Raw genomic sequence first — 20,447 nt, 5'->3', positions numbered from 1 at the left:
GTAAAATTATTAATAGAATTATATCCTTCTTCTGTCGCGAATTATAGATTGGGTAAAGTGATCTTTACACTACAAGTACTAAATTATTGTTCATCGTTTTGAGTTTTTAAACTAATACTGAATTCGTTATGTTCACAATGATTATTATGGAGTTCTCATAACAATCTGAAGAGAATAATTCCTGAAAGAATTCCAGTCAAAGTCTAAGAACTCCACAATTCTATTTGTAACAAGAACGAAATATTAGTTTAAAAACTCAGAGCGGTAGAAAATGAATTCAGTACTTCTCGCATTTAAAGGAAAAAAGCGCATATGCTTTTTACCTAATATAATACTTCAAGTTATATTCAGAATACATATATATTCATACGTATTCGAAATTACGCCTAGTAGAAAGTATTGCGTATTATTATGTGAGTTACCAAAACGTATTAGATAAATAAGTGAATTTATTGGGAATAACAGCAATGAAACTTGATTTATTTACCACAGGGAGATCATCATTATGTGCAAAATAATCTATTCTATGCACATATCTATTTTACACATAATAATCTGTGGGAAATAAAATGTTTCTTATTATTTGTCGTATTCCATCAATCAATCAATCATATTTGTCCTGCTACTTTTTGCAACTGTTGATACGCATTACAGAGAGACATGCAAATGTCTCAGCAACTGTATTTTATCTTAATCGATACGTCTCTCAGGAAATGTCTCTTGCGGAGTAAAATAAGGTTTTCGTATATTTTAAATATGTGTGTTAATCGGTTCTCATCTCGAAACAAAATAGGAAATGCTTTGCAATCTTTCCAAGAAGAATGTCTTACTCCTAACTAATAACAATTTCACGGACAAAATAATCTAAAGTACTTAATTTCTTAAAATGCGTTGTAAAGAGCAAGTTTAATGAGCTTTTTATATTTTCAATATTACATAGTGCATATTGAAAATATAAATGTTATAGATATTTCATATCTTATTATGTACCTCGAGTACCTTATCAAATAAAGATTTGTTCTACTTATTTCTTTAACTTACAATTTTGACGCATTCTAAGAAATGAACGTTTGTTGCAAAAATTCATTGCAATAATAAGGAAAGTATTTTGTCCCTTTTAATAGATTATTTTACAAGCATTTGCCGTACAGTTTAACATTTTCAAAGCTAACTCGACATTATCATGAAAATGGAATATGTGCAGATTTAAGGTAATAGGAATACCATCCATTAATCAGTCGGATTTTCATGTCATATATATGACGATAATATCATGATGTATATGTGTATATCGCTTCACATACTTCACAATAAATAAGTATTTGCTTCTTCACGGAAGTTTTCTTTCATGTATAGAACATGTTAATGGGCATTTTTATTTTTCGGCTAGCCTTTGGTACATTCACACGGTGCTGTACATCTCCCTTAAAGTTTGATCCATCTTCTTGAATGTCTGATCTTCTTAAATGCTTCTAATTTCAGGAACACAATTCACTAACACTCCAATTTCTAAGTTGCAGTTGTTTCAATTTTCTCTCAAAGGTTTTGAGTGAGATGTATATCTCATCGCGTACGATTTATGATAGATAATACCAGTTGCAAAAACTGCGATCCGACCCAATCGAACGCTGCATAATCATAATGTGTTTCACTGTTTTTCTTGCCATGTTGTCCACTTAATTTGATGCAATTTTCTGGTAACCTCAATGATGAAGAAACTTTGATGTCCATTTAATTTTCATGCAAAATCATATGATCGATTTTCCTTTCACAAACTGTTTCTTGAAATTCACAGAAAAGTAGATGAGGAGTCAGAATTTCCGTAAATGCATTGTGTCGTTATTCTTCATTTCAGCGAAAATATTATTTTCATACATTTTCACTGATGACCTTTATTATCCTCTTCTTCATTGTTTTCTTCGTCATTCTTCTCTTTGGTGTTTAATAATGGCAGCACTGATGATCAGGTCGATGCGTCGCTTGTACAAAATGCTGGCTCTTATGATCTTATCACACGATACAGCGACGATCATAGTATAATATTCTTCACATCGACAGTAAGCTTGTAGGCGATCATTCATAATGTCGTTCATAGTAGTCCATAGCAGTATACAATTCTGGAGAACAATGTTGGATTCCAGAATATACGCTTAACAGTGATCGCTCGAGAACATACAAGTCAACCGCTTTGTCCTTCAGGGTGGAAGTCACTCGAGCCAATCCAGTTTATTAGAAATTGTGGCTCGATTTCAGATTAACTACTGCAGAGTGACTCCACTACGTGCTCTATGCAAATGCTGCGCTGCTCCGAATCTATAAGATACAAGTATCGTAATCCTTGTTGACCTCGCGCGAATAACAGCATGAACTTTAACTCTCGTGCGATCCTTCTTCGCGCGCGCATCCAGCTCCGGATGCTGCTAATTCTTCATGAATCTCTTCTTCATTATCTCTTCTTCACTATATCTTCTCATCTTTCTTAAATTCCCTTATAGAGGCGCACCTCTGCGCCTCTTGCTATCAATTGCAAGTCTAGCCTCGCCGTTTACTGCTAGCTACTTGTTAGCAATTGAATTAACATTTCGTACAGCACGGCTTAACCGAACTTGGAATTAGTTATGACACTTTCGGTCGACAATCATCGATGAGTAACAAAGGGATGTGATTTAATAAATATATACATACACATACACACACACACACACACACACACACACACACACACACACACACACACATATATACCAAAATATATGAAATGTAAACTCCGACTGAACAATTTTTATATATCTACAATATTATATAATGCTAATGCCAACTCATCCTTTTCATGAAAATGTATAGTTACTTTTACAATCATATTCCATGAAATACTTTTGTGAAACATTTAAGAAAAGATTTATTTAAAAACGACATTAAATTTGCTTATCACTGTACAATGTGTATGGAAAAATCTTTACATTTTATGCTCTAACAAATATTCACTTTCTTATATATAGTAGGAGTAAGACAGCTTTCTCTATTTCATATTATTTTTGTAATTTTATGTCATTATTCATTTTCGAAATACTTGTATTATATTAGGTACAGCATATAAAAAAGCAAACAAATGGAACATTGTGCCAATAATAATATGGACATGCCACTTTCACAATACTGTGACAGATAGAAATCATAACCCCGTGGTTCGTCACTCCCACAGTATTTTATGCTCAAAACCCTCTTTACGTGTGTGTGTGTGTGTGTGTGTGCGCGCGCGCGCGCGAAACGAAGGCGAAGAACGTTTGATGCCCCACACAGATGGAACGTGCTATCAACATTATAACAGTCATAATAGCAGTAGGAATACGAAATTTTCCATTTTCACTGATGAAGCATCAGATTAAACTCACGAAAAGTGTATGATGTTTTTTGTTCAATATGTCGATTCTGAGATTTTAGATACTCGATCGCAATTAGTAAAATTAATAGATATAGATGCAAGAGATTGTAGTGCAGAAACATTATTTAATGCATTTCAATGTGAAATGTATAAACTGCAGATTCCATTTACAAATATTCTTGCCCTGTCATGCGATAATGCATCTGTCATGACAGGAAAACATTTATCTTTCAAAAAGAAACTGGAAGAAAAGTGCAAAACTTTATTAACATTTACATGTCCGTGCCATTCCGCCGCATTAGTAGCTCACGCCGCATGTGCTGCAATTCCTCCCTTTTGCGAAGAATTCCTCAGAAAAGTAGCAACTTATATTACTAGCAGTCCAAAGCGTTCAGCAGTTTTCAAGGAATTTTGCGAATGCTTCCAAGATACTAATCGCAAACTTTTGAAGTTATGCGATACTCGGTGGCTTTCGCATTATTCATGTATAGACAGAATACTTGAGTCGTGGGATACCGTACAACATTTTCTAAATGAAATGGTCGTGAGCGAAAAAACAAAATCTGGGGAATATTTGTTATCTCTAATGAATAACGTAGATACTAAAGCATATTTTCTATTTTTGAAATATGTTCTCAATTGTTTTAACTCATTTAATGCTTTCTTTCAAGCTCACGAAACTAGAATCCATTTATTACACTCTAAATCCGTTAAGTTTCTTATGCAAATATCTCAAAATTTCTTGAAACCTGAAGCATGCAAAGACATACTTACTAATATATCATTTTCTGAGGAGAACAATCATAAACCTGTTAATGACATAAATTTAGGAATAGAATGCGAAGAATATTTAAATGAATTATTCACAGAAGGACATGCAGATGTTATTCGAAACATACGAGTTAACTGTATGCAATTTTACGTCACTGCTGCCGAAGAGATTACAAAAAGACTACCTATTCATGATAAATTCTTATTTAAATTGCAAGTTTTTGAACCGCGTATAGCTTTATTTGACAGTAACAGAGAAACATCTTTCAATGATGTTTCTTTTATTTCAAAACATCTTGGTGGTTTTTATGATCATGGTTTGAAGGAAGAACGGCTTGCGTTATATCATAATTTTACTATTGACGATAAACAATCTTTATAAATTAAACGTTGATAAAATGTGGAAAGAAATTCGAAAACATCCAATAATATTATGAAGTATTCTCAATTGAGATTGAATTGCATTATTTGCATAGTTAAGTACTAATTTTCTGATTCGTAAGTATTGTAGCATTTAATAATTTAGAACATTTTTCCTTCGTGTGTGTATATGTGTACATATATATATCGCAGCGGAGATCAGGGTCCCGTAGTCTTCACTCTCACAATATTTAAAGACGAACCCATCTCTGTCTATGTGTGTGTCAAACAAAATTTTAAAACTTGTAATGCCATATTTATTATTGACATAAAATCATCTCATGTATGAGTAATAATGCCCGGAGAGAGATTTAATTGCGGTAGCTATACAGGGTGTCCCGGGTTTTAACCGACAAACTGCGGGAGCATATTCTACTAGTGGAAATAAGAAAAAATTCTTATATCGAGTTTGCTTAGAAATGCTTTATTACAAAGTTATAAACCAATATTGAAAAGAAATATGAGATAAGTAACAACGGATTTTTTCACAAAAATAAAAATTATGTACGCAATGATTTAGTGACGCATTTCAAAATGTTGTCCTTGCACATCGATACAAGCTAGACATCGACGTAGTACAGAATTTGTTACAGTACGACATTCCTGAAAATTTTGTTGCATCTCAGTAACTGAATTAGTAATTCGTTGCTTTAAATCTATCTGGTACTCTCCTGTTAGGAAATCTACGTTGATACTTTCGTACGGCAGCTCGTGCATTTCCGTCACAGAATCCGTACACGAAATGAATATCAGTGTATTCCTCATTTGAAAACACTTTTGGCATTCTGATAGTAATTGCTAGTTCACACGACGATTGAAATCTAACAGCTACTGTTGTGAAAGTAACAATCATACTGAATCGTTTCAACATAGTGAACATGAATACATGTGAATATACATAACATAAACATCTTCGACCTTCCAAATTCTACACTATGTTTCGTTGTTACTTATTTCATATTTCTTTTCAATATTGGTTTATAACTTTGTAATAAAGCATTTCTAAGCAAACTTGATATAAGAATTTTTTCTTATTTCCACTAGTAGAATATGCTCCCGCAGTTTGTCGGTTAAAACCCGGGACACCCTGTATATCTACATCTTAATTGATTAAATACCTACTAAATATCATTAATTCGCAAACCTAAACTAAACCAAACTACGCTAACAATACTGACCAACTAAATTACTTATATAATAAAATAGAGGTCCAATAAAACTTTCAAATACTAGAACATACTACTATAATAACACAAAATATAATACTACTATAATAACCAACTACATAATAATATTTAATTTTTTTTATTCTACTTTTTATATTTTTTTGACATTTTTATTTTATTATTATAAAGTGCAAATACAAAGATCAATATCAATATATAGAGAGGGAGAGAGGGAGGTGTGTGTGTGTGTGTGTGTGCGCACACACGTTAATAAAGTTTTGCACTTTTCTTCCAGTTTCTTTTTGAAAGATAAATGTTTTCCTGTCATGACAGATGCATTATCGCATGACAGGGCAAGAATATTTGTAAATGGAATCTGCAGTTTATACATTTCACATTGAAATGCATTAAATAATGTTTCTGCACTACAATCTCTTGCATCTATATCTATTAATTTTACTAATTGCGATCGAGTATCTAAAATCTCAGAATCGACATATTGAACAAAAAACATCATACACTTTTCGTGAGTTTAATCTGATGCTTCATCAGTGAAAATGGAAAATTTCGTATTCCTACTGCTATTATGACTGTTATAATGTTGATAGCACGTTCCATCTGTGTGGGGCATCAAACGTTCTTCGCCTTCGTTTCGCGCGCGCGCGCGCACACACACACACACACACACACGTAAAGAGGGTTTTGAGCATAAAATACTGTGGGAGTGACGAACCACGGGGTTATGATTTCTATCTGTCACAGTATTGTGAAAGTGGCATGTCCATATTATTATTGGCACAATGTTCCATTTGTTTGCTTTTTTATATGCTGTACCTAATATAATACAAGTATTTCGAAAATGAATAATGACATAAAATTACAAAAATAATATGAAATAGAGAAAGCTGTCTTACTCCTACTATATATAAGAAAGTGAATATTTGTTAGAGCATAAAATGTAAAGATTTTTCCATACACATTGTACAGTGATAAGCAAATTTAATGTCGTTTTTAAATAAATCTTTTCTTAAATGTTTCACAAAAGTATTTCATGGAATATGATTGTAAAAGTAACTATACATTTTCATGAAAAGGATGAGTTGGCATTAGCATTATATAATATTGTAGATATATAAAAATTGTTCAGTCGGAGTTTACATTTCATATATTTTGGTATATATGTGTGTGTGTGTGTGTGTGTGTGTGTGTGTGTGTGTGTGTGTGTATGTGTATGTATATATTTATTAAATCACATCCCTTTGTTACTCATCGATGATTGTCGACCGAAAGTGTCATAACTAATTCCAAGTTCGGTTAAGCCGTGCTGTACGAAATGTTAATTCAATTGCTAACAAGTAGCTAGCAGTAAACGGCGAGGCTAGACTTGCAATTGATAGCAAGAGGCGCAGAGGTGCGCCTCTATAAGGGAATTTAAGAAAGATGAGAAGATATAGTGAAGAAGAGATAATGAAGAAGAGATTCATGAAGAATTAGCAGCATCCGGAGCTGGATGCGCGCGCGAAGAAGGATCGCACGAGAGTTAAAGTTCATGCTGTTATTCGCGCGAGGTCAACAAGGATTACGATACTTGTATCTTATAGATTCGGAGCAGCGCAGCATTTGCATAGAGCACGTAGTGGAGTCACTCTGCAGTAGTTAATCTGAAATCGAGCCACAATTTCTAATAAACTGGATTGGCTCGAGTGACTTCCACCCTGAAGGACAAAGCGGTTGACTTGTATGTTCTCGAGCGATCACTGTTAAGCGTATATTCTGGAATCCAACATTGTTCTCCAGAATTGTATACTGCTATGGACTACTATGAACGACATTATGAATGATCGCCTACAAGCTTACTGTCGATGTGAAGAATATTATACTATGATCGTCGCTGTATCGTGTGATAAGATCATAAGAGCCAGCATTTTGTACAAGCGACGCATCGACCTGATCATCAGTGCTGCCATTATTAAACACCAAAGAGAAGAATGACGAAGAAAACAATGAAGAAGAGGATAATAAAGGTCATCAGTGAAAATGTATGAAAATAATATTTTCGCTGAAATGAAGAATAACGACACAATGCATTTACGGAAATTCTGACTCCTCATCTACTTTTCTGTGAATTTCAAGAAACAGTTTGTGAAAGGAAAATCGATCATATGATTTTGCATGAAAATTAAATGGACATCAAAGTTTCTTCATCATTGAGGTTACCAGAAAATTGCATCAAATTAAGTGGACAACATGGCAAGAAAAACAGTGAAACACATTATGATTATGCAGCGTTCGATTGGGTCGGATCGCAGTTTTTGCAACTGGTATTATCTATCATAAATCGTACGCGATGAGATATACATCTCACTCAAAACCTTTGAGAGAAAATTGAAACAACTGCAACTTAGAAATTGGAGTGTTAGTGAATTGTGTTCCTGAAATTAGAAGCATTTAAGAAGATCAGACATTCAAGAAGATGGATCAAACTTTAAGGGAGATGTACAGCACCGTGTGAATGTACCAAAGGCTAGCCGAAAAATAAAAATGCCCATTAACATGTTCTATACATGAAAGAAAACTTCCGTGAAGAAGCAAATACTTATTTATTGTGAAGTATGTGAAGCGATATACACATATACATCATGATATTATCGTCATATATATGACATGAAAATCCGACTGATTAATGGATGGTATTCCTATTACCTTAAATCTGCACATATTCCATTTTCATGATAATGTCGAGTTAGCTTTGAAAATGTTAAACTGTACGGCAAATGCTTGTAAAATAATCTATTAAAAGGGACAAAATACTTTCCTTATTATTGCAATGAATTTTTGCAACAAACGTTCATTTCTTAGAATGCGTCAAAATTGTAAGTTAAAGAAATAAGTAGAACAAATCTTTATTTGATAAGGTACTCGAGGTACATAATAAGATATGAAATATCTATAACATTTATATTTTCAATATGCACTATGTAATATTGAAAATATAAAAAGCTCATTAAACTTGCTCTTTACAACGCATTTTAAGAAATTAAGTACTTTAGATTATTTTGTCCGTGAAATTGTTATTAGTTAGGAGTAAGACATTCTTCTTGGAAAGATTGCAAAGCATTTCCTATTTTGTTTCGAGATGAGAACCGATTAACACACATATTTAAAATATACGAAAACCTTATTTTACTCCGCAAGAGACATTTCCTGAGAGACGTATCGATTAAGATAAAATACAGTTGCTGAGACATTTGCATGTCTCTCTGTAATGCGTATCAACAGTTGCAAAAAGTAGCAGGACAAATATGATTGATTGATTGATGGAATACGACAAATAATAAGAAACATTTTATTTCCCACAGATTATTATGTGTAAAATAGATATGTGCATAGAATAGATTATTTTGCACATAATGATGATCTCCCTGTGGTAAATAAATCAAGTTTCATTGCTGTTATTCCCAATAAATTCACTTATTTATCTAATACGTTTTGGTAACTCACATAATAATACGCAATACTTTCTACTAGGCGTAATTTCGAATACGTATGAATATATATGTATTCTGAATATAACTTGAAGTATTATATTAGGTAAAAAGCATATGCGCTTTTTTCCTTTAAATGCGAGAAGTACTGAATTCATTTTCTACCGCTCTGAGTTTTTAAACTAATATTTCGTTCTTGTTACAAATAGAATTGTGGAGTTCTTAGACTTTGACTGGAATTCTTTCAGGAATTATTCTCTTCAGATTGTTATGAGAACTCCATAATAATCATTGTGAACATAACGAATTCAGTATTAGTTTAAAAACTCAAAACGATGAACAATAATTTAGTACTTGTAGTGTAAAGATCACTTTACCCAATCTATAATTCGCGACAGAAGAAGGATATAATTCTATTAATAATTTTACATATATATCTTGTATATTAGATGAGTATATTGCATAGTATATTTGTATATATTTCTTTATTTCATTTATTACATTGTATATTGTAGCTTTATTATTGTAGATATTGTAGATTTATTAGATTAGATAGTATATTACATGAGTTGTTTACTTATTTCCGTTTTTGTTATTCATGTGTAGATGTACTTCTGATGTTTCAAATATTCTTTCTTTTAATAACAGTTTTGTTCCGAATTCTGTCGTCAATTATAGATTTAGTGTAAAATGCCTTTACAATAATTTTTATATTCTTTATGCATTGCGTGTCTTTTTCTATATTGGATTCTTTACATCTCTCTATCTATCTATCTATCGTTTCTTTTTTTCTATTCTTTATACCTATTTTTTTCTATTCTTTCTATTCTTGATAGCTTTCTATCTATCTATCTATCGTTTCTTTTTTTATATCCTTTATATCTGTTTTTTCTATCTATCTGTTTTTCTATCCTTTTTTTCTATCTATCCTTTCTTCCTGTCTATCCTTTCTACCTATCCTATTCTGTCGACATTATTTGGAAATGCAAAAAATTCTTTTCTGTAATATTACATGATTTTTATTATTGCAATAGTACATTACTATATTACATTACTTTTTATTATTTAATTTCATTTTGTTTAATTTAATTAATTTAATTTACTTTTATAAAATTACATTCATTTTTATTATTGCAATATTGAAGAAACTAAATTTTTTACATTTCCTCCTGACGGAAGACACCACCACCTTCTCGCGATTTCCGTTGAGCAACAATATGTACGCCGTTCATTCGTAAAATTGAAATACAAATAAATGCTATTAACAAGCTACAAAGTATACTAACAAAGTACTTCTTACGAGTAACATACAAGTAACATTTTAGTTAATTTCTAATTATAGTTTTGCTGTAACAAAAAGTTATTCTTTCAATTTCTTGACGGAACGTTTTTAAGCAAAAGGCGTACATGTTGGCTAAGAGTGGATTTCTATTTTCTACTTGAACACTCCTTTGGTTCTTTATTTCTTTGTTTATTATTTAATTATTGTATATTGTATATATTTTTATTTCTTGCATATTTTCATACATATCTTATGTATTGCATATATTTTAATATTGTATAAAATATGTATTATATATATGTATGAGAGAGAGAGAGAGAGAAAGAGCGAGAGACAGAGAGCGAGCGAGAGAGAGAGAGAGAGAGAGAGAGAGAGAGAGAGAGAGAGAGAGAGAGCGAGAGAGAGAGCGAGCGAGAGAGAGAGCGAGCGAGAGAGCGAGCGAGAGAGAGAGCGAGAGACAGAGAGCGAGTGAGAGAGAGAGCGAGAGAGAGAGAGATGTGAGCAGCAACATATGTATTACAATTTTGCGGGCGCCAGCGAACGCGAAGTCAGCCCGCTATAGCTATATTGCAGTATTAGCTATACGTAGAGCAAGAACGAGACAGCGAGTATATCTGTCCTCCTTTACTGGCCCGAAGTTGGCCGAGGCGCGGCGCGCACACGGACACGGTTGCTCGCATGCTGCGTATCCCCACCACGCGCTGTAGCACGCTGCTGCGTCCTGAAAGTGGCAACTCTGCGCGTGACGTCACCGGCTCGCGCATGCCTCTTGGTTACGATCGGTTAGCAAGCGGTTGAATCGCGGCTGATGTTTGTTTCTTCTTTGCGCGACAAACAACAAAAGAAACTATTTGTCACCGAGAATTCTCTATTCTAGAAGCTTCTCGAATGATGTTGAAGCGAACATGAGAGGTTGACGAGACAAACACCAGCTCGCAAAGCGAAGATCATGCGAATTAAGTGCTAGAAACTTTTGACCGTTCGTGCAATTCCTAATACTATCCATTACTTCAAATTTGACACTTAAACGTTCTATAATATGCTCTATTCCTGATGACATTCTTATCTTTATTTTTTCTACTTTATTGTCAATTGCGCTACGTATAATTGATATAATTGTACCAATGGTACCATTCACAAGACCTAAATTAACATCGATATTTCTTCTAAGCATTACACGCGCTCCTACTTTGACAGTTATAATTCTTGCTAATCCAGCTGTTCGAGAACTATCTTCATCGTCTTTATTTAATATCTTCATAACTTTTTTCTTTAAATATGATGCACATTCTGTCAGATCTTCAGCAATGAGTTCTATTTTGTCCGAAGAAATACGATCTAACATTGCAATATTCAAAATATCACATAATGCACAAGTTGGAAGTAAACAAACTGTATCCATTGGTAAATTTTGTAAGTAATTACATAATGCTTGTAATCGGTCGTCACAATTAGTTTCTCTAAAATTAATTTTTCTCGTTTCTAAAATAATTACATCCGAATCTGTTAGTGTTCCAACTCGAATTCTCGTTAATATATCTCGATAAGAGTCATCACCTTGTTGTCGCACATTAATTGGTAATTCATCATAACTGAATAAAGACCATAAATTTACAGAGCCCATTGCATCAATGTACTTCTGAATTTGTAATGTTGATAATTCAATAAAAGGCGGATCTTCATGTACAGGTGGAAGTTGCAATAAATCTCCAAAAAGAAGTATATGTTTTTTGCCGTCCATCCATTATCACAATCCATGGTATTAAATATCTCTGTTAGTCGAAGATGTATGTACATTAAAGTGATATTTGAAATCATTGAAACTTCATCGATAATTATTAAAACAACATTCTTAAGTTCGTCCCGTATAACTTTAAGGGCTATATCAGAAAGTTGTTTATATTTAGCAGTACGGCCATGTTCTACTGGCAATTGAAATAATCTATGAATAGTAAGTCCATCAATATTAAAAGCTGCTATACCGGTTGGTGCAGTTACCGCTGTGTCTTTGTCTGCAATATATTTTTGAATCCAACATCTATAGTTTTTATCAGAAAACTCTTTCCAGTACCACCTTCACCGCTAACATAAAGTCGAAGAACTTCATTATTACTATCAGATAAAGCAGCAGTAATTCTATTAAAGATTCGTTTTTGATCAGTATTTAATTGCGTCACCATTTCATCGACGTTAACTTCACCTTTATTACCAGCATCTTTAAAGTCCCTCATTGCCCCTTCAACTTCGACAGGAACACATTCTAATGCACAATTTTCAAGACAGTCATTTTCCTCTTCATCTTTTCTAATTTCTGAAATTTTTTCTTGAATTAATTCTTCAATATTATCCATACCTTGCTGAATGTCAATTATTCTTTCGTGATACTGAAGAGCATCTTTCAATTTAAATTGTACTAAAGAAAATGCTTCTGCATAACTATCACATTCATTCTTTAATTCACTAATATCTCTCCAAGGCTGAAATAATAACAACAATGGAAAATAATACCTCTCTGGTTGAGTATGGACATTGTATCTGTAATGATTGATAAGATATCCACGTTTACGTTTCTTTAAATATAAAGATTCACCGAGCACGTAATACTTTATTTTCGTAGTAATTGGTTTAGCTTTCGTAATATCATACCATTTTGCATAATCATACTAATTAGTAGATTCTAGTTCTTTAGGTCTGCTCGGATAATATGTATCAATTAAAGAAGGACAAAAAATATCGATAGATTCAGAATTTAACATTTCAAACTCTTTGCGAGACTTAACTTTTCTACTTCTAATCATATTTACATCTAACCGTCTTATAGTCGTTTCCTTGTCAGTACCGTATAATGATATTATTCCTAACAAAGTGTCAGCAGTTTCAAGAGCTCCACATTCCCTGTGATTCAACATGCGCACTCCAATATTCCAAAGACAACTTCTCAACGATTTTGTTGAATTTATCTTTTGAAATGTATCTTCTGCATTATTACTCTTTTCTGCTTTGGAAACATATTTTGTAGTACAAGTTAATAACGTAGATTTTTCACCTACAAATTGAATATCCATGTTTCCTTCCCAAGCAACAAGAATAGCTGGATTATAATCATTAATATTGATTTCTTCTTTAGATCGTGGCAGATCATACAATCTGCTTTTTGTTTTCAACTGTCTTCTATCCGCTATTGAAACAGCAACGTCTCTAATTTTCAAAGTATTTGTTACGGATCTTGGAAACCCAAATCTACACACTTTAGAAAAACCTACTTTAGTTTTTTTAGTACGCAAGCAGTAATCATTATGTTTATGTCGTTGATGTGTATTTACACGTCGATGTGATTCAGGTGACAACTCTTTATTTGGCATTCTACAAGTGACATATTTTAAGATAAAAGATGTAATTTCTTCATTAGAAGATGTACCAATTACCGGAGCATCTTTTATCCAAATTAACAAATGAAAATGCTACATACCTCTGCCTTGATATTCACGACGCCAAAAGTAATGAGCGACCTCTCCGATTGGATTATCAGGTGAACAAATAAAATTAAGCATAGCTTTAAATTTATTATCTATGAATCTCAAAGTTAATACAGGATCGAATGCAATAAGTTCGTTTGCAGATTTTCCATTGGCAATTGGTTCATTTATTTCTCGAAGATATTCTATCAAATCGGTCCATAACCATTCGCATGGACTAAGAGTAAGAAACCAAGTAGCGGGTCCGTAATTATTTATCATACAACGCAAATTGCCTCTAGGTATTCTCCAATATTGTTCTGTATTTCGTAACTTAGAAAATATAGTATTTAAGTTAGATTCAAGCTGCTGGTTAGATAATTGCTCCAAATAAGTAGCAGCTGTATACTTTTCACGAAGATCAGTAACATTCAGTTTATGAAATATACCAGCATTTAATTGTCGCATATTGTTATCATGTAATGAATAGAAAAGAAATTGTGGATTTGTCCGAAATTCTGAGTGTTCCGACATAAGTCTTAATTTAATATATTCGAAATCAGTTCTCCGGACACATCTATCTTCATGCTGTCCATTTACACCATATGGATATAAATCAGGAAAACATTTTGTATCCAAATCTTTATTACGATTATCCAATGGAATATCTTGAATTTTCTTCATTTGATAAAGTTTAGTTGCAGGTTCATTTATTCTTTTTTTATACATAGGATATATTGTACATTGTTCATAATATTCATCTGTTTGCGACATTTGAGTCAATAATGCCTTGTCTGTTTTTTTAATGTTATTTTCTTCATTATCATAACATTGAGAATCATGTTCTTGAAACTCAACGTTTTGTAATTCGGAATGTAACAAACTTTCAGGAGATGTTGGTAGTGTAATGTCTGAATATATAGGATTATTTTGTTTTAACCATATTAAGACTGTCCATACTTTTTTTACATCGACTAATTTTTCCCAGATTATATTTGCTTTAGTTGGAATACCACGAACTAATATATATAGTTCATGATTTAAATTAATAGGTTCATTAGAAGGACAAATCTTCTTTAAGGTTTCTTCCATAGACAATGGCAAATGGAACGTTCTACCTTTTACTTTTGAAACCATGTGTTTGTGTGGTAAATTTTTATTCATTACTGTACCCAGTGATGCAAACTTCGTACCTCTAGCACCATCGGTGCTGCACCACGGTGCTCACGCACAAGCGCGAATTCGTGTCCGTGTGCGCTCCGCGCTCGGCGGCGGCTCGGCTGAGCTCGGCGGCGACTCGGCTGAACTCGGCTCTGCTTCGGACATTCCATGAAGTGAGCCACGACGCGCTTCTTGTTGCGTGTTGTAATATTGGGTCATTAAGTATGAAACTTTACAAATGTAAAAGCGCCATCTTTAACATTTGTTATCTCAAATTTGGCGCCAGACGTCAGTATCAGGTTAGGTTAGTGTGATAGATGTATGTTCGCTCTTCAAATCTCATATTTGTTTGTTCAAATATCTTCATTAGTTTTATTGGTGGATTCTTTTTTATAGAACTATGGAAAAGTCCAAAATTTGTGTGATTTATGAATATGAGTTCCGCCGTGGAACCACAGTGTCGGAGACAGCTCGTAATATTAACGCTGTATTTGGTGAAGGTTCAACTACTAAAGCAACGGTGGGCAATTGGTTCAAAAACTTCAGAGATGGAGATTTCAGCCTCGCTAATGAGCCACGTGGAAGACCAAAGACGAAGGTGGATAATGATCACTTGAGAGCCGTAGTAGAGTCCGAACCATCTCAAAGTACACGTGAATTGGCATCGATATTCAATGTTTCCATACCCACCATATTGGTTCATTTAGCTGCAATTGGTAAGATAAAGAAGTTGGACAAATGGGTCCCGCACGAATTGACCGATGCGCAGCAGGCGCAACGTCTAGAGGCTTCCCTTTCTTTGCTTTCTCGTCACAAAAATAGATCTTTTTTGAATCGAATTGTGACCTGCGATGAAAAGTGGATACTCTACGACAATCGTAAACGCTCACATCAGTGGTTGAACGCTGATGAACCACCGAGACATCACGCGAAACCCAACATTACACAGAAGAAGCTTATGGTGACTGTTTGGTGGTCCAGGTCAGGTGCTATCTACTACAACTTTATGAAACCTGGTATATCGATAACGGCTGAAGTATATTGCAAGCAACTGGACGAAATGATGCAACAACTTTCTATTAAACAACCGAAATTGGTCAATCGGTCAATGCCAATCCTGTTGCATGATAATGCTCGACCACACACTGCACGACTGACCATGGCAAAGCTACAGGAGTTGGAATTGGAAACTCTCCGTCATCCACCATATTCACCAGATCTATCACCTACCGACTATCACTTCTTCCGGAATTTGGACAACTTCTTGATGGGAAAATTCTTCAATTCTCAACAGGCAGTCGAAACAGCCTTCCGCGACTTCATCGATTCCCGTACTCCTGGCTTCTATAGTAGAGGCATAGACCAACTACCACTAAAATGGCAGAAGTGTGTAGATAACATGGGCGCATACTTCGATTGAAAATAAATCATGTCCATGTGCCAAAAAATGCAAAAGTTTATGTTCTATTTGTAAAGTTTCATACTTAATGACCCAATATTAATATTACTATTACTTAATTAATATTAATATTATTATTAATTTATTTTATAGTCTTTATAAAACTATAAACTTTACACACACAAGCCGTAAACTTATATATATATATATATATATATATTTACAAATAAATGTTTTCAGACAAATTGTTATTGCTAATTTTATTTATTTTACCTGTAAGTATAAAATATAATTAATAATTATATTTTTAGTATAATTATAATTAATTATAAATTATAAATAATTATAATTATACTAAAAATTAATATCTGAAATTAAGTATATATTAATTATTGCAAGATATTCGACTTGATTCCTTTAAATTGTAAAATATTCGACTTTATTCGTTTTCTATTTAGGTACAGTTCGACTTATCGGCGCGACCCTCGAGAACTCCGTGGTGCTTGGTTCCCTTCACGCGGGAGAGTCACGAATTCGGCGGATCGTCACGACTCCGATCCTCTTCTCGAACCTTCTCGATTTCGGCGTCACTTCCGGTTACTTCGGAGCACGCGCGTTTACGGCGCGATCGGACCGCTCTGGCGCCGTCTCTATGATCAGCTGTTAGACCGCTAGCGCAATCCTACGGATTGCTCCGCAAATATCTTTCAGCTCGGCCGTTCTGATATTCGCCTCGTCTCGAGGTCAACAACCCGACTAGAAATGTTGTCAGGTTTACCTAATATGTTATAAGGACCTGACGTGGTTGGCGTAAGGTAATCCTGAATAAGGTATACCTAAGAATATCCTCATCAGGTTCAAATATGTATGACCTTTTTAGGGTTAAAATAATAAGGAACATATTAGGACCTTCTTACGTTATGCCTGATATTTCAAAGTACAAATTTTGTTGAGGTTTACTTATTAGTACCTACTAAGAATCTTATTCCTTCATCCTGATATTTTTTAAAATTTAGAGGTAAAGGTTTTCCACATCTGGTCCTACATCGGACCATACGTAGTTTATCATATTATAATGTAGGTTATATACTTAATGTAGAAAGAATAGTAATTTCTACTTAATTTGCGAGTATTAATTATTTTTATATCATATACATTTCAATGTACTCGATTATGGAACAATAAGAGACAAAAATCAATACAAGTGTGTGTTTCCCGCCTCTGATTCACCAAGCGACCGATAAATGGCCAGGTCAGGCGTGACGTTCTCGCAAGAAACATTTGGTTAGCACCTTACAAATAACCATCTGGAAAATCGATCCGGTACTCTAATCTTCTCTTCTTTTGGACTCTTACTTAGAACATATACATACTAGTAGTATATGTTCTAAGGACTCTTACACTCACCGAAAATATAAAGTTTTAGTAATCCTTTAGACGACTTGGTGCTGTCTGGGTAGTAAGGATTTAATAAGTCAACCCGATATAAACCTGATGAGGATATCCAGATAAGGACCTAACTATTGTGCTGCGTTACATGACTGATCAGGTCTTGATGAATTTACCTTATCAGGACCTAATAATAAAATAAGGTCAACCTGATCAGGACCACTGGATAAATTTCTAGTCGGGAATTATTCTATGCAACAGTGATTCCAGCCGATGTTCTACAAATTTCCTCGCCGCCAAGGTAGGTTGACACTTTCTTTATATTACGCTTTACCGTCTTCGCTCGATACACATTTCCTTAAGAGTAAAGAGTTCGCCTGTCTCCGTATCACATAAAGATTCCGCTATATGGTAACAATTAACTGAAATAATAATCTTATTAGATTTCGCTATAATGTAACAATTAACTGAAATAATAATCTTTTTAGCCATAACGAGATAAAGTATCGAGAAATATAAACTTCGTATATCTTTGGCTATCTTTCGAAACGAAAATTAACTTAACTTATTAATTGCTGGCCGGTGGACAAATCTTTTTCATCCACGGCTTGAGCTTATCCGACGATAGGATAGAGTTGTACGGTCTAGCCGTAATATTAAAGTCGGGTATGTCCTTAACAACATAACGGTTGTTGCCAAGACATTTCGCGATCATATACGGGCCTTTATACTTGGCTTTTAACTTAGAGCTTTCACCGGGATTCACTCTGGTATCTCTTATTAAAACGTAATTTCCCTACTCGTATATCGACGGTTTTTTGAATCGATTGTCATGATAGATTTTATTGTATTTTCTAATCAGATCAGTGGCTTGTGACGCACGATCTCGCGCGGCGCATCGTTCGTTAACAAGATCCGATTCTATTTCAGCTAGATTTTTAACGAATTCCGCGAAAGAAAAATCCGTATGGTTACGCTGTTCATATCCCAACAGGAGTTTCGCGGGGCTGGACTTCGTGACCGCGTGGTAACTGTTGTTAATCAGATATTGAACCGTTCCGAGATCTTCTTTCCAAGATGCCGGCGTCTCTACTAATTTTGACAACGAGCTTCTTAGAAACCCGTTAACCCGCTCCACGAGTCCATTCGCCCACGGGGCTGCAACAGCGACCATTCGGTGACGTACTCTGCGGCCGTCTACCCAATTTTTTAATTTGCTGGAGGAGAACGCGGTGCCTCTGTCGGAGACTAGTTCCGCGGGATTTCCGAAAGTCTGAAACAAAGACCGTAAGTTTTGTATTACTTCTTTCGACGTAGTCGACTTTACTGGAAACAACCAGGTGAATCTCGTCATTTCTGCTATTTCTCTTTTACGTAAATGGTGTTCATGATACAATACGTCCACATTTGACCAATCAAAGTCATGAATCTATGTTTGCTCACCACTGACCAATTATTTTCACATTTATTTATGTCTTTCCTATGTTCAGAAATTCGAGTAGCAAGATGCCTTCCAGTCTGACCTACATAACAGGCCTCGCAGTTTACACAATTAATACGATATACAACTCCTGTCTTATTGCTATTAGTCATTTCGTCTTTGCCACACTTTATCACGCAATCTACTTTCTTGTTCACACTATGTAAAACATTAATTTGGTATTCTTTTAGAATTCTGTTAACTTGGTCACTAAGACCCTTTACAAAAGGAAAACATATATAATGTTTGGTTTCCCTATCTTTATTGTTAGTTACAATCATTCCCTCATTATTGTCCATGTCTTTATGTTTGATTGTTTTAAGTCTTCTCTTGATATGTCTGTTTATAAATTCTAATGGATAGCAGTTGTTACTCAAAATAGACTCAACCATCGCAATATTTGCATCGTGAAATTTTGTGTCCGAGAGTAAGACTGCTCTATCCGTCAAGCCTGTGACCACACTAACTTTGTGTTGTAATGGATGACTAGAGAAGAAGTTAATGTATCTGCCCGAGAAAGTCGGTTTACGATACCAATTTGTAAATTAAATTCTTATTGTTCCTAATAATGATAGTGTCTAAAAAATTGAGCATATTATTATGTTCCAACTCCACTGTGAATTGTAGCCGTGGATGATAACTGTTAAATATATTTAAAACATGCTGAATTCTGTCAGATGGTAAAATCATAAAAATATCGTCTACATATCTATAATACACTTTAATCTCGATTCACAGTGGAGTTGGAACATAATAATATGCTCAATTTTTTAGACACTATCATTATTAGGAACAATAAGAATTTAATTTACAAATTGGTATCGTAAACCGACTTTCTCGGGCAGATACATTAACTTCTTCTCTAGTCATCCATTACAACACAAAGTTAGTGTGGTCACAGGCTTGACGGATAGAGCAGTCTTACTCTCGGACACAAAATTTCACGATGCAAATATTGCGATGGTTGAGTCTATTTTGAGTAACAACTGCTATCCATTAGAATTTATAAACAGACATATCAAGAGAAGACTTAAAACAATCAAACATAAAGACATGG

General features: G+C 34.2%; 1 protein-coding gene across 1 annotated transcript; it reads right to left on the bottom strand.

Moving 5' to 3' along the window:
* Positions 1 to 10,952: 10,952 nt before the first annotated feature.
* Positions 10,953 to 12,680, bottom strand: LOC113563118. Its single transcript, XM_026974296.1, has one exon. The coding sequence runs from the start codon at positions 12,245 to 12,247 to the stop codon at positions 11,375 to 11,377; it is 873 nt and encodes a 290-aa protein (XP_026830097.1). The 5' UTR covers positions 12,248 to 12,680; the 3' UTR covers positions 10,953 to 11,374.
* Between the last annotated feature and the right edge of the window lie 7,767 nt (positions 12,681 to 20,447).

This window comes from Ooceraea biroi, chromosome 12 (assembly GCF_003672135.1).
Source record: "Ooceraea biroi isolate clonal line C1 chromosome 12, Obir_v5.4, whole genome shotgun sequence".
Lineage (NCBI taxonomy): Eukaryota > Metazoa > Arthropoda > Insecta > Hymenoptera > Formicidae > Ooceraea > Ooceraea biroi.
Note: the sequence above shows the minus strand (reverse complement) of the source record. Positions and strands in the feature narration are given on the sequence as shown.